The following is a 26,600-nucleotide window of genomic DNA, read 5'->3' on the forward strand; positions in this document are numbered from 1 at the left end:
CCGACCGTTCCCAGCCCTTTCGGACCTGCCGCCAGGTATTGGCAAGAAGCAGCAGGCCGGCTGAGGATGAGGGTAGACGGAGGCCTTGTGACAGAGAAGACTCGAGACAAGACGACACTGGAAGTGGATGAGGATCTTGGAAGACTCTCGCCGAGACAAGGAACTTGGAAGACTCTTGGACGAGACGAGAAGCTGGGAAGGTTAGACATTGGCACTGTCTCTCAGGGCGCCCTACACAGTCCACCCACTGGACTGCTCATGGACCACCCTGTCCCACTGTGCACCCTACACAACATGAAGAGGCTGGTCACAGACCACACAGAGAGCGGGACAAGTGCAGGAAGGGAATCCAGCTGAGATGAAACTCCAATGACAAAAGCCGGTGTCATCCGGAGAACCACAGGAGCTGGAAGGTCAAGAGGACTAGGAAACATAGGAAGAAATCCAGCTGAGACGAGACTCCAATGACAAAGCAAGGTGTCATCCAGAGAATCACAGGAGCCGGTAGATCCAGGAGAACTTGAAAACACAGGAAGAGAATCCAGCTGAGACAAGACTCCAATGACGAAGCGAAGTGTCATCTGGAGAACCACAGGAGCTGGTGGATCCAGGAGAACTCGAAAGCACAGGAAATGAAACATCAGGAAGCCTGGACAAGGAACCTTGAAACATGAAGACATGGAACATCAGGAAGTCACAGGAGACACTAGAAGTACGATGAGACATGGAGCTCCAATGAAGAACGAAGTCCTGACAGAGCGCTGGAAGACGAGACTTCCAGACACAAGTAACTCCAATGCAAGGCAAAGCTGAAATGCAGGAGAAGCCCTTTTTATAGGGCTGACACAGGAAGCAGTCCTTAGGTGGGGCCCAGGGCATATTCGGCCGTGGGCCCTTTAAATCTGGTAAGAAGGCGTGGCTGCACGCCTAGAGCAGGGAACAGGAAGCTGTGCAGGACCATGGTCAGTGGCCCTTCACAGACACCTACGAGGAAGAAGCAGGGCTGGGCCGAGGAGCAGGCCCCGCCGTTGGTAGCGGCTCCTGCCACTGCAGGAGGAAACAAAGGCGGCTCCGGCCGCTAGGAAAGACTGGGGACTGCGGCCTCTGGCGGTGAAGAAGGTACAGACATCGGCGGCGGCCCCAGCCGCAGGCCCACCATGCTGGAAAGGCACCCTAAAGTCTGCAGCTCCTGCTGCGGGGAAGGGGACAAGTTGACTGCGGCGCCGTGCCGCATTGGGGAAGAGGCCTGCTCGCGGGGAGAAACTCCGCGGGCAGGATTCATAACAGTTTGCTGCTGTCAGGAGCCCTAGAACACAGTCCACCTTCCTACATTAGCTTATGAGCACTACTTTCTTTGCTGCAAAAAGCCTATTAATTTTATGCTCACAGCAACCCAGTCCTTGGGAAAATTAGTTAAAGCCATCTCTTAAAATCATCGCCTAATCTATAAATCATTTACAATAAACATCTGAAAGAAAAAAAAATATTTTCTGCAAGAATATTCAAAGCCATTTTTCTGCATGGGAAAGAAATTAATAAAGAACAAACTTCTGTTGAAAATAGAAATGAGAAAGGGAGGATCATAATGCCATAAAGCTAATGCTGATAATTTTCACAGCAAAAATTCTAGTTACACAAGAACTGAACCTTTAAAATACAGAGAAACTCTCACCAAATACAAAATACCAAAAATTGTACTGGAAACCAGAAGTCCGACTGTATTATTATTCCTCGCAAATATCAAGCAATAAAATCAAGATATATAAATCATCATTCATAATATTACAACCAAGATAATAAAGAATAAATGTCAACACAGCCAATGAACATCCAATAATTTTAATAATTTGCATAAATTTGTTCTAATATTGCCAAAACATCAATAAAATATTAAAAAAAAAATCTGATGAATAAAACATCCAATAATTTAAAAATGTTCTAATCTTTACCAAAAAAAACCCAAAACCCCAATAAAATGTTTCAAAACTATAGAAACATTTTACACCCAATAATTAAAAATAATAAAGATTAAACAATTTCCTGCTCCTCCATACCTGGGACCTTTATATTTCCACTCACCCTGAGATTATCCTAGATTGGGGAGGTAGGGCCACACAATGGGGGGTAATTTCCAAAGGAGTTAGGCGTGTAAATGCAACATACTATTGTAACAATTTTCAAAAGCTATTTACTCGAGTAAAGTGCAAAAACAGTGCGGCAGCAACAAAGGGACCTGCGGGGTGCGCGGCCTGCTCTGCCGTCCCCCACCGACCGGCAGCGACAGCGTGAAGGAGGACGAGGTAAGGAGCTCCCCTCCCAATACGAGAGGGGAAGTGCCGGTGCCATGGCAACTGCCTGCCCACCAGCACGAACACTGCGGCAGCCACGACGGGACTTGCGGTGTATGTGGCCTGCTCTGCCGGCCCCCCACCGACTGACGGCGGCGGCGTGAAGGAGGACGAGGTGAGGAGCTCCCCTCCCCCCTCCTCCCAGAACGAGAGGGGGAAGTGTTGGTGCCGCAGCGACTGCCTGCCCTCCGTCCACCCGCTAGAAAGAACACCACGGTGGCGACACCGTAGGTGCCCGCGCCGAGAGGCGCCACAACAAAGGAGCTTGCCCCTTTGTGCACGAATGATGTGCAAGACTAAAGTAATAATAACACTAATTACTATCCCCTGGCTAACCCTACTACCATAATGGATCAAATATACAAAACTGAACTCACAACAGGACAAGGTAGATATGGGGAGCTAAGAAGGAAAGCCCGAAAAAAAAAAAACCACAACACAAAGACGAGCCTCTCCACGATAAGTAACAACTCCTCTTTACTCTCAGCTACTTGTGCCTTGCATGCTGCCCATTAATTACTATACTACGTGCCTCATGCTATAGCTAGGAAGAAGAGACATGCATGATTACAGACAGTATGTTCTTAGAAAGGAGTTCCTACAAGCGTAAAAGCCACTGTTCCTAAACATACCCAGATCAGTCCAGACAAGCGGGTTTTATTCATCCCTACCAGCAGATGGAGGTAGAGAACAAATCTTTGGGCACTGCCACATGTACGAGAGTGCCACCTGCACTCCCTCAGTATTTCTCTACCTCCAGCAGATGGTAGAGGTGCTAACCCTGCAGTACTGACTGACTGGATATTTTAAGGAAAATTGCTCCCCGAGGTGACAGGCTCCTGCAGAAGGGTCGTCCCTCGGGTTGAGCCAGGCGAACAGGGGGTTGGATGCCCCTGGCCAGCTTCAGGCCACGACCCCGGGAACACAGACAGCCAGTAGTCTGGTTCCCTCGGTGGGCCCGAAGCCCCTCCGCCTGCCCAAGACAGGGAAGTACCTTTACTTTTATTTTTGTGCTTTCCTGTGTGTCTGGGCCTTTAAATCTTTGTTAAAAAAAAAAAAAGTCACCGGCAGCTGTCTGCTTTTGCAACAGCAGCCACCTGTGAGCAGGCTGTGCGGCCTAGCAGGCTGAATGCAACAGCAGAAGCATGTGGCAGGCTGTGCGGCCTAGCAGGCTGAAATCCTCGGCGAGATCGTCGGGTGCAGGCCTGGCTGGGCGGATCGGGGGGATCATTCGGAGGAGGGTGGTCCTGGTCAGAGCAGATTCACTCCAGTGGGGGCTGGCCGTACTCCCGAACGAGCTGCACAATTTTCAGTCGCAGCAGCGGCCTGTTCTCCTTGCCGGTGGGAAATTCTTGGGGGCAGTGCGCCCTCTTCAGGGTTTGACAGCTGCCCCGTGATGCACCCCTCCCCCTCGCAATCTGGGCCGCGTGGAAGCGCAGCAAGCATAGGATTGCCTGTTTGGATTTTTTATTTTGCCTTGCTTTATTTCTTGGTGCTTGTTATGACAGACAAGCAGCTCAGAGAGACCCTGCAGGGTCTGTGGTAGCCCGGTCGGCAGGCCTGAATGACCTCCTCCTCTGCACGGGGTGTGCTGGAGGGGGAAAGGGGGGGGGGGGTCTGAAAGACAAGCAAAGTCGCGGAGGCATTCGTGGACCGCGGCGGTGGCGCTGGGATCACAGGAGGGCGTGGCTATGGCCACAGAAGCGGAGCTGGATAGGGGGGGGCTTCTCCCCGGGGGTCCGGGAGTTCCCCGCCGCTTGTGTCTCCTATGGTTCGACCTGGGGAAAAAGGTTCGGATGTCTCAAGCCCTAGCAGCCCCAAGCGCCCAACTTCGTACTTTTACTGCACGAGGCCTTCCTGGCTAGGCAGGCAGGTAAGTGCGGTATCACAGAAGTCCCTACGGATTCGGCAAAGTGGGGGAAGGTCCCCCCTAAAGGTTCCACGGGCCCGTGAACCCTGCCTCCTGAGGGACGGCTAGCGCAATTGGAATCGGACTCGGAAGATTCGGACGAGTCTAAGCAGGAGGATGAGATCTCGGAGGCCGATCAGAATGGGGACCCGATTGGGGGTTCCCCTCTGGACCCAGGGGACTCTAAAACTGAACAGGGGGACCTTGGAGGGTCCAGAGGCTGAAGGTGATGATCCGTGAGTGATCCAGCTTTTCAAGAGAGAGGAGCTTCGTCCGCTTATACTTCAGGTGTTGGAGGAGCTGGGGATTAAGCTCAACCTGGAGGATTCAGATGCTGAACGGGTTAATCCGGTTCTGGATGGCCTACAGAGACCCCCCAGCGCTTTCCCAGTTCCAAAGAAAATCCAGAAATTGATCAACCGAGAGTGGGATTCCCTCGACTTGGGTCTGCGAGTTGGCAGAGCAATGTCCAAGCTTTATCCTGCTTCTGCAGGACCATCTGGACGTTCCTAAGGTCCCGAAGGTGGATGCGGCAGTTTCAGCAGTCACTAAGATGACCACTATTCCGGTGGCTGGAGCTTCTGCTCTGAAGGATGTTCAGGATTGGAAGTTGGAAGTGCATCTCAAGCAAGCTTTTGAGGTCCTGGGGCTCGGCCTGCGGGCAGCGGTATGTGCAAGTCTGGTGCAGTGGGCCTGTTTGGGATGGATCCAGAAGCCGCAGGAACAGTCGGCCTCCGGGACTCTTTCCCCAGTCCAGGCGGCCCACCTGGAGGCAGGGGTTGCCTAGTATGACCTGGTAAGAACCACGGCCCGCGCTATGGTGTTGGTGATGGTGTCCAGACAACGCTTGTGGCTACGCAACTGGTCAGCGGATCTGTCATCAAAATCGCAGCTCTGTAATCTGCCCTTTCAGGGGAAACTGCTGTTTGGTGAGTGTTGTGTCCGTCGCTGTCCGACGTCTCTGCTCCGCCCACCTTACCTCGTTGGCGACTCTCTTTGGGATGGATGGAAGGCTAGCTGCTGCAGCGACTCCTGGCCGTCCTCCTCCGGCGTTCCCGGACCGGCTCAACGCTGCAAGCCGCCATGTTGACCAGATGCCTAAGGGCGCACGCGGCCCGACTGATGTACCAGCATTGGCGCGAACCTCAGGGCATCCCCCTGAGATGACGTCACCAGATCCAGATATTTACGGTCTCAGTTTTCGCTAACAAGACGAGTTAGCAAGGGTTCACTTCCTCCTGGTTCTGCGGATGGGATTTGCTCTCCGCAAACCCAGCTACTCTGCATCCTCGGACTTCCACCTTTGGTGGTTTAATATATTGCTTCTAAGAAGTCTTTGTTGCTTAACATCAGTGAGTCTGTATCTATCTCTCAGAGCGTTCCCTGGAACCAGGTACTCGCTCCTCGATGGCCTAATACATACCAACTCCTGGGCTGCCTTAAGAGACTATTGTGTGAGTGTTACCATCAAGGACTTGTTCCTGAATGCCTCATGCTTTGCCTACTCACTGTCTTAGTTTCTCTACAGTTCAGCTACCTTGGGAGCGCTGTTCCAGAAACTGAGGGACTACAGCCCAGCCGGGCGCCTCCAGCTCACTACTGCCACCTCTGGTGGTTTACAATATTGTCTTATAAAAGAACTTGTGTGTGTCTGTCTCCTACACTAGCCTGACCAGTGGTCCCTCTCAGGATTTCCCCTGAGGGCGTGGTCACCTGCCACTGGTCCAAGAATCCACCCACAACTATTCTAAATAACTACAGATTACTAATACCAGCTTTAACAACAGAGCTTTCTGACAGATTGCTAACTCCCAGCTTTCTCTCAGAGCTTTGTTCACAGATTCACAACAGATTGCTAACTCCTCACGGAGAAAACATCAGATTGCTAACTCCTCATGGAGAACTCTGACAGATTGCTAACTCCTCACGGAGAACACTGACAAATTGCTAACTCCTCACGGAGATCTCTGACAGTGAGGACCTCGATTGTCTGATGAAGTCGCTGGGAGAGATAAAGGGCAATAAGCTTGAGGATCGAAAGTCTGGCCAGAAATCTTTCTCCTCTCGGCCTCGCTTTCAGGAGCCCAGACATTTTCGTCAGACAAGGCCCTCAGGGGCCTCGGCCCCAAGACCGTCGTCGCATAGGCAACAGTCCTTTTGAGGGGCAGGAAGATCATCTAGAGGCAGATCCACCCAGGGTGTGGGTGGCAATAAGTCCTTATAATGAGATCCAGCAGGTCCACTCCTCGTCTCTGGTAATCGGGGGCAGGCTGGCCCAGTTCTACGGGGAGTGAACCAAGATCACTTCCGATCGGTGGATGTTGAGTGTGGTGAGAACAGCTATGCCTTAGAATTTTCTCGCCCACTGCGGTCGGTCTTTCTGGAGTCGCGTTGTCTTTCCCGAAGCAAGCGGGCAGCGGTCCAGGAAATGCTTCAGCGGTTGTTGAGTCTGGAGGCAGTTGTACCGGTGCCAGTGTCCGAACAGGGACAAGGCAGATATTCCATCTATTTCGTGGTGCCCAAGAAGGAAGCCATGTTCCGACCTATCCTAGACCTGAAGAAAGTCAACCAGAGTTTGAAGGTACCACGTTTTCGGATGGAGACGTTGCGCACCATAATTGCGGTGGTACGGGGAGTTTTTGGCATCTCTGGATCTCACCGACGCTTATCTGCATATCCCCATCAGTCAGGAGCACCAGAAGTTTCTCAGATTCATGGTTCTGGGATAGCACTATCAGTTTCAAGCGCTGCCTTTCGGGCTGGCCACCGCCCCGCGGAACTTTACAAAGGTGATGGTGGTAGTGGCGGCGACGCTGCGACAGGAGGGATTGCTGGTGCACCTGTACTTGGTCGATTGGCTGATACGGGCGATGTCACTAAAGGAATGTGTGCAGTCCGTGGACAGAGTTCGGTCGCTTCTGGAATCTCTAGGCTGGGTTATCAATGTGCAGAAGAGCCATCTGGTCCCTCCCGTTCCCTCGAATACTTGGGAGCCCATTTTGACACCCAGCGGAGCAGAGTGTTTCTTACAGATGACAGGGTGAACAAAATTCAGGGGCAGATAGCACATCGGCTTCGTCTACAGGTGCCAAAGGTCTGGGATTACTTACACGTCCTGGGATCGATGGCGTCCACATTGGAACTGGTGCCCTGGGCAGTTGCCCATTTGAGGCTCTGCAGAGAGCCTTGTTGTGCAATTGGGATTCTCTGTCGCAACAATATTTCCTGCCCCTGGCTCTGATGGAGTCGGCCAGGGCCAGTCTGGCCTGGTGGATGATGCGGAACAATCTGGAGAAGGAGATGCCTGTCGAGGTCCCAGAGTGGGTGGTGGTCACCACGGAATCAAGTCTTCGGGGCTGGGGGACAGTTTGTCTGGGCAGGTCTGCTCAGGGCCTTTGGTCGACGTTGGAACAGACATGGTCCATCAATCGCCTGGAGACGAGAGCAGTGCGCCGAGCTCTGGAGCAGTTTCTACCCTTGGTCCGCGATCGGATGGTGCGCGTTTTCTCGGACAATTTGACCATGGTGACTTACATCAACCGCCAGGGGGGGACCAAGTGTCCCACGGTAGCACAGGAGGCTCAGCTGCAGTTCAAGTGGGCAGAGCGTCATCTCGAAGGAATCGCCGCCTCCCATGTCGCAGGAGTCGACAACGTCCAGGCGGATTACCTCAGCCGGGAGCAGTTGGATCCGGGGGAATGGGAATTCTCTCAGAGGGCCTGGGAGCTTCTCTGAAAACTGTGGGGAACCCCGCAGTTCGATCTCATGGCAACGGGTCTCAATACCAAGACGCAAAGGTTCTTCAGCCACCAGAGGGAGTCCGGGACGGTGGGACTCGATGCCCTCGTATGTCCGTGGCTGACCAGGGTCCTCCTGTATGTCTTTCCTCCGTGGCCACTGATAGCAAATGTTCTCAGACGTGTAGAGGGCCACGCGGGGTCAGTGATTCTGGTGGCTCCAGAATGGCCTCGCCGTCCATGGTTTGTGGATCTGGTGCAGCTGGCAGTGGACGGACCGCTACGCCTGACCCATTTACCGGATCTCCTCTGTCAGGGTCCTATATTTTCTGATCGGGAGGATTGCTTTTGTCTCTCGTCCTGGCTTTTGAGAGGAGGTGATTGCGCATGAGGAGGTATTCGGAACCAAACAGACAGCTCCATCAGAAAAAATAGCCTGATTGGTTTATAGATAATGGATTAACGCTATTGAAAATATGAAGGTTATGAGAAACCACAATATGTGATAATAACCAGTGTGAGTGGACGCTTTGATGTATAGGATTGAAGTTTGTAGGATTACGGCTTTGTTTGAGGACAAGCGTGGAAGAAATATTACGGAGATTACTATTTTGAGTTAGTCTCTGAGGAAGCCCCTAGGAGTGGGTGAAAAAAAGATCTTTGAACCAGACACAAGATATGAAACTTGTTGCGATTAGAATATAAATCGAATAACAAAGATTGAAGACAACGCATAGAAGATAGAAGATAAAGGAATAAACAAATGAAAGATGTTATAAGTTTTTGAGCAAAAACAATGTTTTTTGAGTCACAATGTTTACATGTAATTGATATGTGTTCCATGTGGTTTTAAAATTGGTATGAATGATGAATGTATGAATATGTATTGGTTAGTTAGTTTTTAATTGTCTAGATAGAGGTTTATATATCAGATGGAATAAACATATATATTACCTTTGCACAAATAATATGTTCTCTGAGTATGTTATCAGTTAATGGATAGAGAATAACTTGTTGAAACAAATTGCTTTGTGTGTAATACCTTGTATTTATTTGCAAAGCAGATTTGCCATTTTTTGGCTTCAAGGTCTAGGTTTAGCTTTTTCTGCATGGTTATCTAGTTGGTCAGGGGTGTCCATGTTGGGAGTCTCGTTCGCTCTATATTTTTCTTATCTTGGCTTGGGTTTCGATTAATATTTATTTATTTATTTATTTATAACACTTTTATATACCGAGGTTCTAGAGACAAAGTCACTAAGCACTTCGGTTTACATACAACAATTGAAATGACTAATAGTGAGTCTTACAGAGAACAGGGAAATGAAGAACTGGGATGTAACTCATTTTAAACTCATTATGAAATAGATCATTTAAGTAACAGAATAAAAAAAAAAATACAAGATTGGTAGTCAAACATGGAACAAGCGATTATTTGTTGGCTAGAGTAATTCGTTATTGTATCTATGGTTGTTAAGCAGTGGGAGACATAATGAATTGACCAGGGTGGGTAGGAAAGATTAAAGTCAAAGTTAGGCGTAGGCTAGGGTGAAAAGCCAAGTCTTGAGTCTTTTTTTGAATGTAATTGGGCATTGTTCGAGCCTAAGGTCTGAAGGGAGAGAGTTCCAATGGTTCGGGCCGGCTGTGGAAAAGGCTCTTTTATTTGAAAATATTTTGATTGGAGGGGTTTTTAGAGAGCCTCTTTGGGCAGATCTCAAAGGACGGGAGGATGAATACAACTGTAAAGGGATCCTGAGGTCAAGAGGGGAGGTTTTGTAGATGGATTTGTGGATGAATGAACAAGTTTTGTAGAGGATTCTTTATTTTATAGGGAGCCAGTGGAGATTTTTTAAAATTGGAGTGATGTGGTCCCTTTTGTTAGAATCCTAGCTGTGGCATTCTGTAGCATTTGTAGAGGTCTTAGGGAAATCGCTGGGAGACCAATTAAAAGAGCATTACAGTAATCAATCTTTGAAAATATGATTGCTTGCAGAACTGATCTGAAATCACGGGGGTGAAGTAGGGGTCTGAGTCTTTTTAATACTTGAAGTTTGAAGAAGCATTCTTTCACCGTGTTGCTGATGAAGCTTTTGAAGTTAAGTTGGTTATCCATGATGACTCCTAAGTTTCTGACAAGGGGAGAAAAAGAAGGTGGTGCCATTGGGTGAGAGTTGCCATCTTGGGTGATGAGGAGAAATTCAGTTTTGTTGGTATATTAATACTTTTATATATACGATTAATACTGAGGGACTGCAGGTGGCACTCTCGTATATGTGGCAGTGCCCAAAGTTTTGTTCTCTACGTCCATCTGCTGGTAGGGATGAATAAAACCCACTTGTCTGGACTGATCTTTGGTATTACAGGAACGAAAATTAGCAGGTAAGAACCAATTTTCCTCTAGTATCACTTGTTGCTGTGTGGTTCTGGGAACAGAACACAGGCATTGGCCTGGATCTGAGCACCAGGCAATGGTAACGTCTGTGGCACACCTGAAGGCACACTAACTAGTTGGGAATTACTCTCTATTATATCCCACCCTTCAGCCATCTTTTCTCCAAGCTGAACAGCCCTAACGTCTTTAGTGGTAGTAATTATCTAGTGTACCTAGCAGGGGTGGTCCAACACCCTTGGGAATTCCCAAATGGATCAACCTTGTGTGTATCCCCTGATTAGAATCTCTATATATTAGTAGTTCAGCCTGACACCTTCACTGGTTCGGTCTTCCAAGGCCTTGCCTGTGGTGTCTAACTTCAGATCCTTGCCAGATTCTTGAGCCATGCCTAGGCCCAAGCCTCAACCTGCCTGCACCCGTGGGCTCATCTCATGGGGAACAGCCACAGCGTTAGATAAAGATTCTACCTGGGCACCGTGCCTTGTGAGTTTACGTCAGAGGCGCTGCTTACCCAGACCCCTGGCCTCCTCTGGACGCCGCCTTTGTTCTCCCTCATAGGGAAGCCCCCGTATCAACCGACGTATGCTACTCAACTCCATGATAATGTGTCCCCTCCCTGAGCGGTTGCATCCCTTTGCTGCTCACCTCCGTTTGTGCGTGTGCTCACGCAGTATAAGGAAGCCCACTCTGCTCACCTCACTCTATGCACTCATGTAGTAAAGAAGAGCTCAATCCACTGTGCCAGCCTCATTCCTATTCTGTACAGCATATGGATTTGGACATACTTGGGACAAATGGCCCATGGTGGGGGGGATGGCGTGAGAGAGATGGAGGGAACTGATGTTGGTTTATCTGTAGAAATTTGTATAAGTCTCAGCTGGGACTATTGCTCTTTATCTGCCATTGGTGACTCTGTTATAATTAGCTTTCAACCCTCTTCCTATAAAGACTGGAGTCAACTATAGGTTAAGAAACTTTTTTATTATTTCTCGTTGCTTTGATGAGGCTAAAATGAAGAGGAGCTACAATAAACTAACTCGGCAAGGCACAACTACAAACACATACACAACGATGGTTGAACAAATCGAAGCTGGGGATTGGGTGGGGAAGAGGTGGGGGCGGAGATAAAGTTTTAATATTAGTGTTGCTACACCTGAGCTGCATTTTTTTTTTTTTAATTTGCTCAAAATTTTGTTTGAGCAGCTAGAATTTTTTTTCAGAACCTGTTTTGTTTTTTTTTCACCCAGACCAATAAATGTCCTCAACAGTAAAACAGTAAAAACTCCAGAAATTCTTTCTGCGTCCAAAGAAAAGGATCTGGGAAAAAAAAATCACAAAAACACCTTTTCACAGTTGACACCTTAACTCAGTCTTGCCCCCCAGGCTATTAAATCCCACTGGCCGGAGTATATGAAAGTGCAGTTACCAGAATAAGGCCCCATATACTAATTCAAGGCCTCCCTCCTGTCCCGGCTGAGGTTAACCGGTCTCCGGCTCCTGCAACGGTCTCCTCTTCCTGGCGCAGAGTGACTTCACAACTCTGATTCAAGGTTCTACAAATACTCTGTTTCCTTTCTGTCCCCCAATAAAAATGTCTTACTATTTCCCTTTGAAAATGGTGGTGGGTGCAGGAGACCCCCAGAACACTAATTGTTCACAAGCCACAATGAGTTAAACCGATATTTCCCTTACCCTACCCCCAAATATTGGAGGGGATTCACTGACCCGCCTCTGACAAGAGGATTGAGTTCTCTCAGGCCTTGATGTTCCTTGGGTACTGTCCAACAGTGCTGTGGCTTTTCCTCTTTAATACTGCCTGCAGCCTTTCTCCTTCCCAACCAGACCAAGGGTTCTGTCCCTTTCCCTCATGTAAATGTAGCAGAAGTTGAGAGCTCTTTCCATCCTTTCTGGAGATCAAGAGACTTCCTTGCCCCCTCATACACTCTGAAAGAGTTTCACAGAAAACTGTCATAACTGTTACTGGTAACTCCTGAGGAAAAATTAACAAAAAGTAAGGATTGATTTAGGTCTCAGTCATACTTCAAGATGTAACATCATTATTTGATTGTGATGTAAGGTATCACACTTTTCTTTCTTAATGTATATATTTTTTTCCATTATTATTTTTTCTTTACAAAAACCTTCAAAACTAGGTTGTCCCTCACTTCCTGGTTGCTGCATGGTACCGGAACACCTCCATTTGTGAAGGCCTTGACACCGTAGCTGACTGTTTTTTCTTCTCCTTCAGTGCGTTCCCAGCTCATTTTTGCACATTTGAAAGCTCTTGTACCCACAGCATGAAGCCTCAGTGTTGATCTGCCACAGTATGGGAACGGGTGAGCTCCTTTTGGCTTCCATCTTCTCCGTTCGTAACCAGATTGCAGCCAAGGCCTGTGCAGAGGACGTGAGTGAGGCTGGAGGAGTGAATACATTTCCTGTTTTGCAAATGAAGGAATGGGGTGGGCAAGGAGGGGGCATGAAGAGGTGATAATAGAACATGTTTTGCTACCTTCAGCGATTCCCCTTTGTTCTGCGGTAGATCCAGAGTGTTATTCAACCCATTGTCACTCAATGTTATTTTTTTCCAGCACACAGTTTGAAGAATAGTACAGAGCAGAATGAAGGAAGATGAGATTTGGAAGCAGTCACTCAACAAGCAAAGCTGAATGTCATGGGCCTGAAGAAATGGAGCAGGCTGCTATCAACCAGTTCAGTTCTGATTTATTTTATTTTGGCAGTGCAGCAGACCTCTGCCTCATTAATCCCATCCACTTATCAGCCAACAGATCACAGATATCGTGCACAGAATGGGAGAATGGCGGTTTCCAAGGCAAGATGTCCTCCTCCCTTTTTCAGCTGAAATGATAAAATATGCACGCACAAATATGCTCTCTTCCAGAAAGAAAGTTGAAGTTGCTTGGGAAATTCCAGAGAGCATTTCTGCCTCTGTTCAGCATGACTACAAATACCCATTGTGTGCCTAACAAAATCCAAAATCTTCCATATCAATAAATTAACTAAAAACTTTACAGATATCAAAATGTCAACCTTAGCTTTATTAAACTAGTGAAAGAACAAAGGACTGCATGGTGAAGACACACGAGGGCTGCCTGGTTCAGCACGGAAGGTTTATGAGGGGCCGACGTAGGTGGGGTCGCCCTCTTTCTTATTCCTGACGTAAAACATGTTCCTGATTCCTTGGTTGATGGCCGTGCGTCCCTTGGACAGTGCGCTGTCAGCAATGTCCTTTGGGAAATAGTCATGGAAAGCATGCTGGATGGCATGAACTCTCCGTGGGCTGAGGGGCAGCTTCTGGTCCGTGCCATTAAAGTTGTGGCCATAGAGTTCCTCCTCAGTGTACAGCAGCTTGGCCAGCTGCCAACCAAAGGGGCCTGGGTTGTTGACATCCACCTGCCGGCGGATGGAGAGCGCCAGATCCTCATCCACTCTCAGCTCCACGGCATCGACCGGCACGTTGGGGGAGTTGATGACAGTGACAGGTCCCTGCCAGTCACAGATAAAGCGCTGCCGTCTGCGGCGCTTGATGATAGGAAACCTAGGAGCAGCCGCTTGGGGGAGGCTGTTAATGGGGTATGGATAGGGGTATGGGCGGGGTGTTACAGGTGTCAAGTTCTCCTCCTCCTCCTCCTCCTCCACCACTTCTATCTTCACTGCATGGAACTCCTCTTCTTTGGTTTCATGGAAGGTGGTGGCGTCCGGCTCATTGGAAGCTGCACTGCCGCCACCGTCCTCCTCCTCTGTGGCATGACCTGCCCTAGCATTAAAATCTTCCAGCATCTCCTCATAGCTGGAGTAGACGAAGACGGGGTTGGTCTGAGTCCCCACATCCTTCAGCACTGTGGTGTAACGTCCATTTGGAGCCTGTGCTTTCCTGCTGATGGTGGGCTGCTGCAATGAGCTGCTATCAGATGCCACCATGGGTTCCACTTCCCCATTATCAAGTATCCGGATCACTTGGAGTCCCTTAAACAACAAAAAGAAGCAACAGGCGTTAGGTACGGATTCTATCAGTGACATACCCTTTAAGTCAAACATGGCATACGCCAGTCCTCAAGTGCAGGGAAGTGACCTCATTTTCAGAATGGACAAGATATGTCAAGTCGGTATAAACTGGATACAAATAAGCCTCATGAATACATTCAAGGACCAGAATTCTTCACCCCTAACTTAATAAAAAAAAAAATTAAAAAAATTAATGTATACAGTTCCATTCTGCAATCCTTTAGCATCTGAAGATGTGCTCTTCTATAGGGACAGTTCTAAGGATCATAAATAAATATTTACGTTGCTTCCCCAAGTTTATCTGTACGGTGAAAGTTCAGTTATTTTCAACCGGGTCCTCAGGGAGCACAAAGCAGTTGCATGCAAATGCATCTCATATAGATTCAGTGTAGATAGCCTGAAACCCTGATTGGTCGAGGACTACACTGAGAACCATCAAGTTATATGAAAAATGAGAAGAAATTTGATCAATTTCCAAGAATGAGATTGTTCAAACTGTTTTGAGAATGACGATATGTTACAGTCCTTTAAATCCATGTTCACTTGCACTCATACGAGTTCTAGTTGAAGACCTAGGTGACAATTTAACAGACATTGTAAACTTGTCCTTAAAAACAGGTTCTCTACCTAATAGTTTAAAAAAGCCTTCATTTAATTTTGAAGAAACATAATTTGGACCCTACCAATCTCGGAAACCCCAGGCCAATCTCATCCTTGCCGTTTTTGGAAAAAAAAAATCACTGAAGCTATTGTTCATTCGCAGCTATCTGAATTCATCGAAAAACTCGCTTTTGTTAATAAATTCCAATTTGGGTTTAGAAAATTAGCTAGCATGGAGACTTTGTTACTCTCCACCACTAATAGCATCCTTCGAGGCTTTGACAGAGGTGCAGAGTATGTCATATTTTTGACGACATCTCTGCTGCCTTCGACACAGTCAATCATAACATCTTAGTTTCAAGGTTAGCGCCTCTCGGAATTTCTCGGACTGTTCTTAAATGGTTTAAATCCTATCTTGATGAAAGATTACAATTTATATGGCTTGACAATGCATGTTCATCTTTGAAGGCTATGTCAACTAGTGTACCCTAGGATTCCGCCTTGTCTGCTACTCTTTTTAATATTTACATTGATCCAATTTTCAAGATTTTCAGCACATTGGGTGTGCATTACAGGATGTATGCTGACGATGTTCAGCTTTTTATTCCATACACTTCGTCAGAAGCCTTTAAACATGTTACACTTTGTTTGCAGTTAGTAAATCAATGGTTATTTCATAACAAATTATTATTCAACGTTGGAAAAAAAAATCCCAAGCTTATGATTTTGAGCAAATTCCCATTAACTCATTTAACTTTCAACTCTTACAATATTCTGGTATCCAGGCAAGTGCAGAGCCTTCTTGATTTTGAGTTATCTTTTGATGCGCATATCAGATCTATGGTGAAAAATTCATTCTTTGAATTGCAACTTGAGAAGAAGTTACGTCTGTTTCTTGAACCATACGATTTCAGGACCATTCTTCAATCTCTTGTGCTCAGCAGTTTGTAGTATTGCGACGTCTGTATAACTTGCCTTCCTAAATATGCATTACACTCACTCCAGCTGGCTGAAAATGCAGCGGCAAGAGTTCTATCTGGCGTCACATAAAACCTGTTCTAGCAGATTTGCACTGGCTTCCTGTTAGATGAAGGATTATTTATAAACTCGCAATTACTATGTTCAGTCTTTTACATAAAGATCAGCTAAATTGGGTGAGCTCTGTTTTAAGAGTTTACAGGCCTATGAGAGCCTTGAATTCAGCAGAAAAGAACCTTCTTGAAGTTCCAACGGTGAGAGCAGCCCATCTCAATATTACTAGAGAACAGGCCTTTTTTTCTATTGCGCACTCATTATTATGGAAATCTCTTCCCTGAAGAGATCAGGTTAGAGCCATGTGTTTAAAAAGGCCCTGAAAACATATCTTTTCATGGAAGCCTTTTTGAAATTATGTTAATGGCAGCATTCATATATTTCTTTGATCATATCTGCTTTTGTTACTGTTTGTTTATTTTATATGCTTATTGCCTTTTGTGAACTTATTTGAAGTTGTATGATTGGGTTGTATACAAATTTTAAATAATTTAAATATATATATAGGCTTGTCCTGTAAGAAGAGAGATAAAATCATAGGAAAAAAAAGTTCCAGCTCAGTTCCCTGTACGTACCCGGATCAGTCCAGACACCTGGGTTGTGACTCCGCACCAGCAGGTGGAGACAGAGCAAAACTTGTCTGGCTTCCCTACATATAGTAAGGTGCCACCCACAGCCCCTCAGTCTCTCTCTGTCTCCAGCAGCTGAGGCAGGGTCACTCACAGCCTCTGGGATCCCTGGGTGAAGTTAGATAGTCAGGGATTTTTGTTTTGGTTTCAGCGGTGGCTGCTCACCCACTCCTCTGGCTTCGCAATTGGGCGGCAGATGGCTCTTCAAAAGCTCACCTGGGCGCGCTGCCTTTTAAGGGAAGATTATTGTTTGGTAAACAGCTGGATGACCTGATGCAGTCGCTCGGAGAAAATAAGGCTTTTCGACTGCCGGAGGACAGGCCCAGGGCTCGCGCTTCCTTTGCCAATCCGACACGATTTCGAGGGGATAGACCAAAGGTTCCACCCCAACCAAATATCCCCGTATCCACACAGAGTCAGTTAGAACAGGCCTGCCTAAACTGAGGAATAAGTCTTGGACATACGGCTCTTGCTTACCTGCTGGAGGTATGCATCAATTGACACCATGCTGCAATGTCAGTGGACACCCCCCCCCCCCCCCCAATTATTGGCCTATTCCCCTGCTCGGAAACTTCCTCCTCTAGTCTAGTCCCCTTAATAATTCTCCTAAAACCAAACACTCTTGCTTGCACATGCTGATGGTGCCATCTCAATGACAGATTCTTGTTTAAAATGATAAATTACCTGGTTCTTACCCTCCGTTTTTCCCAGGACAGGTAGAGGCCCATTAATCTTACTGAAAAGATTTAAATAAAAGGAAGTTAGTATGCAGCTAAAAGAGAAAGCCTAACATTTCAGACAACGAACGCCCCCCTCCCCCCCCCCCCATCAAAAGAGCGCTGGGATGCGGCAATATCTTCCGAGGTGCTGGGAGGCTGCAGGGTGGCAGGCACACACAAGACAAGTCTGCCTGTCCACCGTGTGGCCAGCACGGCACGGCGGCGTCTCTTGGCGGCCAGTGCCGTTCCAGGCAGGTCATGGTATTGCAGGCACTTTGCGGGTAATTTTCAAAATCGGGTACACTAAATCTGTGGGTACTGCCCCCTCCACCTCCCCACCTCAGTTTTGCACCGGGCTTTCAAAAGGAAATTACAAGGACTCCTTCCCTTTATATATTGCCTCGGGAGGAAAAAAGAAATTCCCGCAAAGCTTCACACCTGCTTTTTCTGCAAGCACTTTTTCCCCCTTGAAAGTAACGTGTGAAGATTTGAAACTGAATCCTCGCGTGAAGATTTGAAACTGAATCCTCCCCCCCCCCCCCCCCCCCCCCTGGGACCATCTACTTTTTAGTCGGTAAAAGCCGGGCAGTGTTTTTAAACAGCCAGGTTACCCAACTAAAATGCTTCTGAAAACGTCTCCATCTGAGGTGGTCCTGGATACAGCAAAGGCTTCCTGGGGCTTAGGGGAGAGGTTAGGTGGCCACCGAAGGTCTCTTCCAGGCCTGTCATTCTGCGAGGCTCTCGCCACAGGGGGAAGGGGCATGGTGAGCAGGCTCTGGGGGATCAGTACTTGAAAGGGCGCACGGGACCTGCCTCGGAGCTGGGACAGAACCGCAAGAGTTGCCACAAGGGAAAACAATGGTTTTGAACTGCAAACGGGGATAAAAGTAATCTGCTGTCATCAGAGCTGTCCAAGAGATGCCATGTCTATAGGCGTCCATTTCAAGGCTTCGTGCCTGCTCTTCTGCTTGTCTCTCCTACGTTTCTATACTGGGGAATCCTGGACCCACCCATACATCTTCTGGGGTCCCCGGTTTGGGTAAACTCTACTCTATGCACTATTACTGCTGCTTACGACTATTAATGTACGCAGGGCTGTACAGTTACACACAAGAGAGCCCTTGCTCCGCTGAGCTTACCATCTAATCAAGACGCACAGGCAAGGCAAGTTAGCAGGTTTCAGGAAGTGTACTTGCCACGGTAAGGCTAGCATCAGGAACAGAGTGAAGATTTAAAAGCAACCTCCAATCGGCAGGTGTTTAGGGTGGGACTTGATTCTGCCCAAGAGACAGGGCAGGATGCAGCAGCTCAGGAAGGCACTGAATGTGGAAAGCCCGAGCTGGTGATGGGGAAAGGCACAGATAAGAGCAGCCCTGAGAGACGACTCGATACCACAAGAAGGGGAAGATAGAGAGCAGCTGCAGAGTGAAGGCACTTCTAGGTGGGTAAAAAAGGAGCCAGTGTGGCGCCTGGAGAAGAGGAGGTCACATGGCTGTTACTACATTGGAGGAAGATAAGTTAAGGCAGCTGAATTTTGGATAGACTCTAGTGGAGATCGGGGGGAGGGGTGTCACAGAATATCGATATGATGACAGAGAAGGATTATTAGTAGGCTCAGCTAGTCTGCCCAGCTTTATTCTGTGGGGCAGTGTCACAGACCCAAGTTGATCTCCCCCTTTACCCTTGCTTTCCTGCAGCGCGGGTTCCTCTGTGTTCATCCCAGGCTTACTTTACTTCTGTTACTGCTGATGGCTGCTGTATGCCATCCACCCCCCCTTCCCATGAAGAGATATGGTCTGATGAGGCTCCCAAGGCTACTCTTGGGATCCTCGTGACCCCACAGGCATCAACCTTTGAAAATTATTTGGGGGGGGGGAACGACTGAAGTCGACATACATTATATCCTCCCCTCCCCCCCCAGCAAAAAATACAAAACAAAACACAGTGGGTCGTGAGTACAACTGACTGGCCTGTCTATAGAAGCAGGTAATGTGAACCTGGGAAAGATTCATGTGGCCAAAGCAAAAGCAAGAGAGGCACTCAGTGATCCACCAGTCAACTCTTCTCCCCAACTCCAGCTCATCCTCACCAGTCTCCTCCTCTCCCCACCACAGTCTCTCCCCAACATTCTCTTTCAACTCCTCTCCTCCACTTTCTCTCACATCCTCCTAATCTCTTCTTCCTCCTCTCCCCCTTCCCCACCTTTTACTCCCTCTGCACTTTTTAAATTCTCCCTCTCCTGCTTGGCCATACTTTTGACTTTTCTACTTGGGTGCAGCGGGGTTTAACCCCTCTGCCTGCTCCACTCCCTACATCTCCTTAGTTTTTTCCGTTTCCCAATTCCCCTTAACTCTTCTCTCTCTGTTCCCCCTCCCAGTTCCTCTTCCCACCCCCTCCATTCCCAGCAGTTTACTCCCCCATCCCTCTTTAGCTAGATCCCTTCCTCTGCAGGCTTAATTTACTCATCCCTTCACTGATCCCCACCTCTCATCCCTCTCTCAGCAAACTGGACTTTCTTTTCACTGACAGGCTTAGTTCACTGCTGAACGTGTGATTTCCCCCTCCTCCACAGGCTTAGTTCACTACCTTCCTCTGCCCTCCCAGATTCCAGCTGCATTTTGGTTTTTTCCTGGAGCTGATCCTGACTCTCCACCGCCTGCAGCACTTCTGGCGCTCACAGATTCCAGGCCAGAGCCAGTCCCGGGCCTGCAGAGTCCATGTAAGACACTCCCAACAACTGCAAATTCTCAGCCTGGGCAGTTCAGTAGCCCGCCTCTTCCCAGTAATAGCCGTATGTGGTGCATCCTACCCCCCTCAGCTAGGAAACCCTAGAGATAACTGCTGTCTCCTTATTTATTTTTAAAATGTATGGCCCGCACTAGACCAAGGTTCAAGGCAAGGAACAACATAACGGTCAAAAAATCTTACATGAAACACAGCACAACGAAACGGCTCCTCTGCATGCCTATAAGATCCCCAAATACAAACAATTACCTGCAAAACTGAAAGGCACACTCCACAGAAGAACAGCCTACACCTTCATAAAACGCCTAGAACACCAGACCCAAAAGCTAAAAGGAACAGGTATGTCCGCTTTCTACAGGTCTGGGCGCACACACATATATGCACACCATTAATCCATCTCAGCTAGCACAAAACTCTTCACCAAACTTAAAACAATTTTCCAACCTGTGGGCCTGTAGTTTGAATCTATCCTCTGTCTCTGTTGAATCTATCTTCTCTCTTTTGCATCTCTCTTAGTTTCTTCTCTGCCTCCTCGTTTCTTTTCTGGTCTTCTTTTTATTTCTTTACCTTTTCTGGTGGGGGTTTCCACCTCCATGGGTACATTTCTTTCTATCTTCCTGTTCTCTCTCCACAGCTTACTATCTTCCCTCACCTCCTACTAGTCTCACCCCCTCCTGCCACTTTCATCTCTCTCCTCACCCCTCCATGCCTCTTTCCTCCACCATGATCTCCTCTCTTCTCACATTCCTTCTTTTGGTTTACCTCCCCTATTAATCTCTCTCTTCTTTGCCTGACACAGCTCCTTTCCCAGTTCTCTTTTCCACTCAATTTCCCTTCACCTCACCATATACCCTGCTCCTTTTCTTATCAAAGCTCATGTACTCTCTCCCAGTCCATATTCCCTCTCTCAGCCGTCTCTGGCCTCACAGTCTGTGTCTACTCTTCTTCCAGTCAGAATTCCTTCTTTCAGTTCCTCTCCCAGTTGCTTTTAGCACTATTTTCTCTTACAGACACTATTCCCTTTTACACCCGATCTTCCCATCTCCGAGCCTGCATTCCCTCTCCTCCTCCCTCCATCTCCCAGCAGGTCTCTCAGCCCCTGCTTATACTTCCTCTCTCCCTCTTTCCTTCCCTAGTTCCTCTATCAGCAGTCTTCCCCCATCTCCACATCACCTCAGGCAACCTGTATGTCTGATACTGCTGCTGCTCTCTGGTGCCCCTGCAGCCCATTGGTCAGACATTCCACAGTCAGCCAATAGGCTGCAGGAGATGGCGGGAGCAGTACCTTACCTGCCCTCCCCTGCAGCCCATTGGTCACACATTCCACAGCCAGCCAATACCTCACTTATGATATATCTCAATCATATCCCCTCCCCTATCTCTCCTCTCCTATATTATATAATACTTAAGTCATTAACTTCTCATATGGCTTTTAATGTAGAACCTGCACCATTCTGGTAGCCACTATCTTGACTACCTCCAACCTGTCTATATCCTATTTGAGGCAGGATCTTCAGAGCTAGACAATATTCCAGTTGAGGTCTCACCAAAGACCTATAACAGAGGCATTGTCACCTGCCTTCTACTGGTTATGCCTCTCCATAGGCATCATATCGTGCCTCTGGCACTTGCCACCACTTTATCATACTGTTTTGATACCTTGAAATGATCAGATATGATCACCTTGAACTCCCTCTCCTGATTGGTGCAAATCAGCATCTCACCTCCCAATGTGTGCTGCTCCTTTGGATTTCTGAATCTCAAATGCACGACACTGTACTTTTTGGATCTAAATCTTAACTGCCAAGCATTAGATCATTCCAGAAGTTTAGATCTTAGATCCACAAACATCAATCATTGGGGCCTGTTCTGATTCATATCTCTCTTCATGTCACAAAGTCTTCTGGGGATCTAGCAAAGCTGCCTAAAATTATCTTCTCACAATTTATGAGTTTCCTCTGTGGGACAGCATCAAAAACTTTGTTGTAATCCTAGTAAACCACATCCAGTGCACACTCTTGCTTTAATTCTCTAATCACCCAGTCAAAGAAATGAATCAGCAGTTGTTTGGCATGATCTTCCTCTGGTATAACCAGGCTGCCTCAGATCCTGCCACCTGTAGGATTCTAGCTACATCACTATCCTTTCCTTCAGCAAAGTCTCCATTCATTTTCTGACCACTAAGGTCATACTACCTGGCCTGTACCTTTCAACCTCCTCTCTGTTGCCACTTTGATAAAGAGGGACAACATCCGCTCTTCTCTAGTCCTGTGGAACTACTCCCATCTTAACAACGCCTTCAGCAGACTCATCAGAACCACTCCAATCTCCTTTACTGTCCTAAAACGTATCCCATCTGGCCCCCTAGCTTTCTCCATTCTCAGTTTTTCTAGTTCTGCCCACGTTCTCTCTTCTGTAACTGGTGTGATCTCTACCCCATTAACATACCCACCCCTGCCAACAATCGTTAGTCCTTTTCTAACCACTTCTTCAGTAAATACCGAACCATTTCCAATTTTTTGTCAGCTTCCTTTTCTCCTCTTAGCCTTCCAATCTCAGCCTCTGCACGTCCTCCTTTCACTGAGACTTGAATAAAGTCTCGTCACCTAGCAATCTTTCCGTCTGCTCTCATCTTCAAGGTATTACTACTTTCCCTTCTGGGAGAGACCTGAGGGGAGCAGAGTTTTGTGTAGTGTGTTCAGAAAGGAAGGAATGGATTTTGATGTGATGAGAAAGAAATGACACATTTTAGCAGTGTTTGAACATAAGAACACAATTTGCTCGACTGGGTCAGACCGAGGGTTCATCAAGCCCAGCATCCTGTTCAACAGTGGACAATGCAGGATGCAAATACCTGGCAAGTACCCAAACATTAAACAGATCCCAGGGTCACGTGATGCCATGCACTGAGTGAGACACATTTGCTTGGCTCTTTGCTACCTCCTGCCACGTCTCTTATTATTTTGAATCTTTTTCCAGCAATTTTGTTATTATTGCCCCACTATTGACTTCTTCTCACACCAAGGGTTGTTTTACTAGGTATGTCGGTCCGTCTTGCACGGCGGGAGAAAGAGAAGGAAAAAGAGAAACCCCGGCTGAGTCCTGGCAAGATGGCAGACGCTTCGTTAAGCGTGGACCTGATCTCAAGAATAGCGTGGACCTGATCTCGAGAATAGATCCCGTTGCAACAACCTGCCGTTTGTAGGTTTGCCTGAGCCTTTGAGTGACTCCTCCCTGCCTCATTTCTGGAAACATGGCTTATGGCTGAATTGGGTCTGGATCTAACGAGAGGCCCGTTGAGAGCTGAAAGAGCACACCGACTGGGCCCGTGACGGGAGAAGGATGAAAGGTCCCATGTTGTCATCGCACGATTGTTAAGACTTTGCATACAAAATTACAATTTTGCAAGCTCTTCATTCTGGGGAAAAATTTACTTATGATGGTAAGACTATTTTGGTTTTTCAAGATTATTCATCTAAACTCTTGTCAGTTTGGAAGGAATTTTCGCCAGCATGCCCAAGGTTGCATACGCTAGGTCTACGTTTTGCACTTTTGTATCCAACTAAGCTTCAGGTAATCCTTCCTGAGGGGATAAAGTGGCTCCAATCTACAGCGAAAGCTAATTCTTTAGCAGATCGTTTGGAATCGGCACAAGAGGTCTTGCTTTCACGCTGAACTGACTCTCTTCTGACTACATTTTTATTTTTTTCTTCTCACGTCTGGGCTACAGTCCGGTTACCCAGATATTGGTGGGGGATTCGTGGTCCCAGAACCGTCATTTCTTTTTTGTTTTTTATGTTCATTTTGTTCCTAAAGGCACTTACTTTTGTCTGGTTACATGCTGCTTTCACCCTGTACCAGGAACACAGGGCGCTACTGCTTTTCAAAAACAATTTTAATTTTCCTCTGCTTTAGTGCCTACTGTTGAGAAGGTGGTGAAAGGGCCCTCAGTGATTTCTATGTTGAGAGTTCTATACATGGGGCCAACTGTGTTGTTTATGTTGTATATTTGCCTCTTGGGGTTTCTTTTTTCTCGGGGGGGGGGGAGATCTGGCAGGAGGGGGCATCTTGGGTGATCCTTGGTCCGATGGTGGGCAGCATTTGGACTCGGGGGGGAGGGGGGAAGGAGGGCTATATTTCAAGTGGGACTTCATTTTGAAGATATGGGCAAATTGGCTTGCTATTTTGTTGAAACAGTTTGATTGGGATTCGAGTGGATGCCTTAGTTGGGGAGGCAACCACTTTTCAATACCTTTTGCAGTACCGTTTTGGCATTTGACCACACCAAATTTAAATACTTGGTAAATCTTCTTTGAAGCTAGTGTCTTGGAATGTGTGTTGTATAGGATCCCCAATCAAGCGGAAAAAAAGCTTGACTTCTTTGAAACAGCAGGCAACGGAGATAGGGTTTCTTCAGGGAACATCAAAAGCTTAAGAAGGATTGGGTGGGTGAAATCTTTTATGCCTCTGCCTCCACTAGGTCTGCGGGGGTAGCCATCTTGGTGCATAAGAATGTGATTATGACTGTTCTCCAAGAATTCAAAAAACCCTCAAGGGCAGTTTTTAATTGTGGTCATGGAAATAGGGGGGAAATGTATTACTTTTTGTAACCTTTATGCTCCTAATGTGTATAATCACTCCTTTTTTCAACTGGTATCCCAAAGGTTATTATCTCTAAGGCAGGAGCTATGGTAGTAGGGGGGGGGATTTCAATCTAGTAGTGGACTCTTCTCTGAATAAGACTCACTATGCAAGGGGTCAGGTGGTAGGTTTGCAAAAGGGGATTCCTTTTCTGCTCTTAGAATTGCTGTGGCGTGTTTTACATCCAATGGATAATGATTTCATTCACTTGTCTCGAGCGCATTCTACTTTTCCCCAAATAGATTATTTTTTATTCTCCAGGGGATGTCTATCTCAGGTGGTGGATGCGGGTATTGGCAATATTAAGATTTCAGAACATGCTCCTATCTGGCTTCAGCTCTCAGGATTGGGAGGCAGACCTGCTCTGATGGCCTGGAAATTTCCTTATTACTTAGCTAATGCTACTGCCTTTCAATCATATGTGAAGCAGAAATGAGCACAGTTTGTTAATAATAATGGGAATCACTTTGAAACTTCTCCGATTCTTTCTTGGTATACCGCCAAGGCTGTTCTGCGGGGCAATATTATCTCTTATCTTGCTTGGAGGAATAAGTCTATAGATAAACAGATATTATATCTTGAAACCATGTTGACTAAGGGCAGGAAATCTCTTATTGCTAAAAATACTGCAGGCAATAGGCAGGTAGAGTTTGCTACTAAAATTGCTCTAAATACTCTTCTGCACCAGAGAGCAAAGAAAAGTCTTTTATTCTATAAATATAAGCTTTATCAGTATGCTAAGTCGGGGAAACTGCTGGCACGCTTGATTAAGGGTGATAGGGGCCTCTCTCATATACAAGGTCGGGGGGGGAGTTCTAACTGCGACCCAAGATATTCTCCAACAGTTTGCAGAATATTATCTAAGTTGTATTCTTCTGAGGGCTTTGATACCAACAAATGTAAACCAGCAAGATATGTTCTCATGATTGCCGGTATATAAAAACCTTAAATAAATAAAATAAAAATAAATAAATGTACTGACTTTTTGACATCCTTAGGTCTTAAGCCATTTGAAGGGCATCATTTACAACATCTAAATTGACCCATTAGCATAGACAAGATAAGAGTGGTAATCCAGACAACGAAATCTTTAAAGGCCCCTGCTCCAGACAGTTTTACTGCGGAATTTTATAAAATTTTAGTGGATGATATCCCTGAATTAATTAGGAACTCATTTATGGCCTTGGTAGAGAGGGCGCATTTCCCTTTGGATATAAGGTGGTTATTACAGTTCTCCCCAAACCGGGGAAGGATCCAACCTTGGTTTTATCCTATCGCCCTGCCTCTCTGCTAAATTTTGACCAGAAACTGCTGGATAAGATTCTAGCTGACAGATTGGAAGAGGCCAAGTGGGTTTTGTAAGAGGGAGATACGCCATAGTTTATGTTCGTAAATTACTAACAGCCATTTCCCTTTGTACCATCGAGAATTTGCCTTTTCTAGTGGTCGGCTTCGACACATAAAAGGCATTTGACAGGGTAGAATGGCAGTACCTATTTTCATATGGGGCTGGCTGGCCTTTTCCTTCAAGGGATACGTCTATTATATACAGATCCAGTGGCATCTATTGTAATCAATGGGGAGATGTCCTCCATCTTTGCAATAAACCATGGTACAAGGCAAGAGTGTCCCCTCTCGCCTTTGTTATTTTTATTATCTATGGAACCATTATTGTTGGCCTTTCAAAATTCTGGGGACATTCAAGGATTTTCCATGCGTTCCTCTGTTTTCAAATATGCTGCTTTTTCAGATGATCTTTTAGTCTTCCTGTGTAACCCAGTGCCATCTCTATCACACCTTTTATGGCTTTTTCAGAATTTGGGGGAAT

At 46.9% G+C, this 26,600-nt stretch overlaps 1 protein-coding gene across 11 annotated transcripts in view; it reads right to left on the minus strand.

Moving 5' to 3' along the window:
• Nucleotides 1-11,488: 11,488 nt before the first annotated feature.
• The window catches only part of LOC115083942, a 44,206-nt gene continuing 29,094 nt past the window's right edge, over nt 11,489-26,600 (minus strand). For 8 of the 11 annotated variants that reach the window (XM_029588090.1, XM_029588088.1, XM_029588085.1 and 5 more), the window contains 2 exons: nt 17,352-17,403; nt 11,489-14,367 (listed from right to left, as the gene is read on the minus strand). In XM_029588090.1, the coding sequence (XP_029443950.1) occupies nt 13,513-14,367; nt 17,352-17,403 (907 nt within the window). In that variant the 3' untranslated portion in view covers nt 11,489-13,512. The remainder of the gene's footprint in view (nt 14,368-17,351; nt 17,404-26,600) is intronic. The other 3 variants (XM_029588091.1, XM_029588093.1, XM_029588092.1) reach the window with 1 other exon arrangement.

This window comes from Rhinatrema bivittatum, chromosome 2 (assembly GCF_901001135.1).
Source record: "Rhinatrema bivittatum chromosome 2, aRhiBiv1.1, whole genome shotgun sequence".
In the NCBI taxonomy this organism is placed as follows: Eukaryota; Metazoa; Chordata; class Amphibia; order Gymnophiona; family Rhinatrematidae; genus Rhinatrema; species Rhinatrema bivittatum.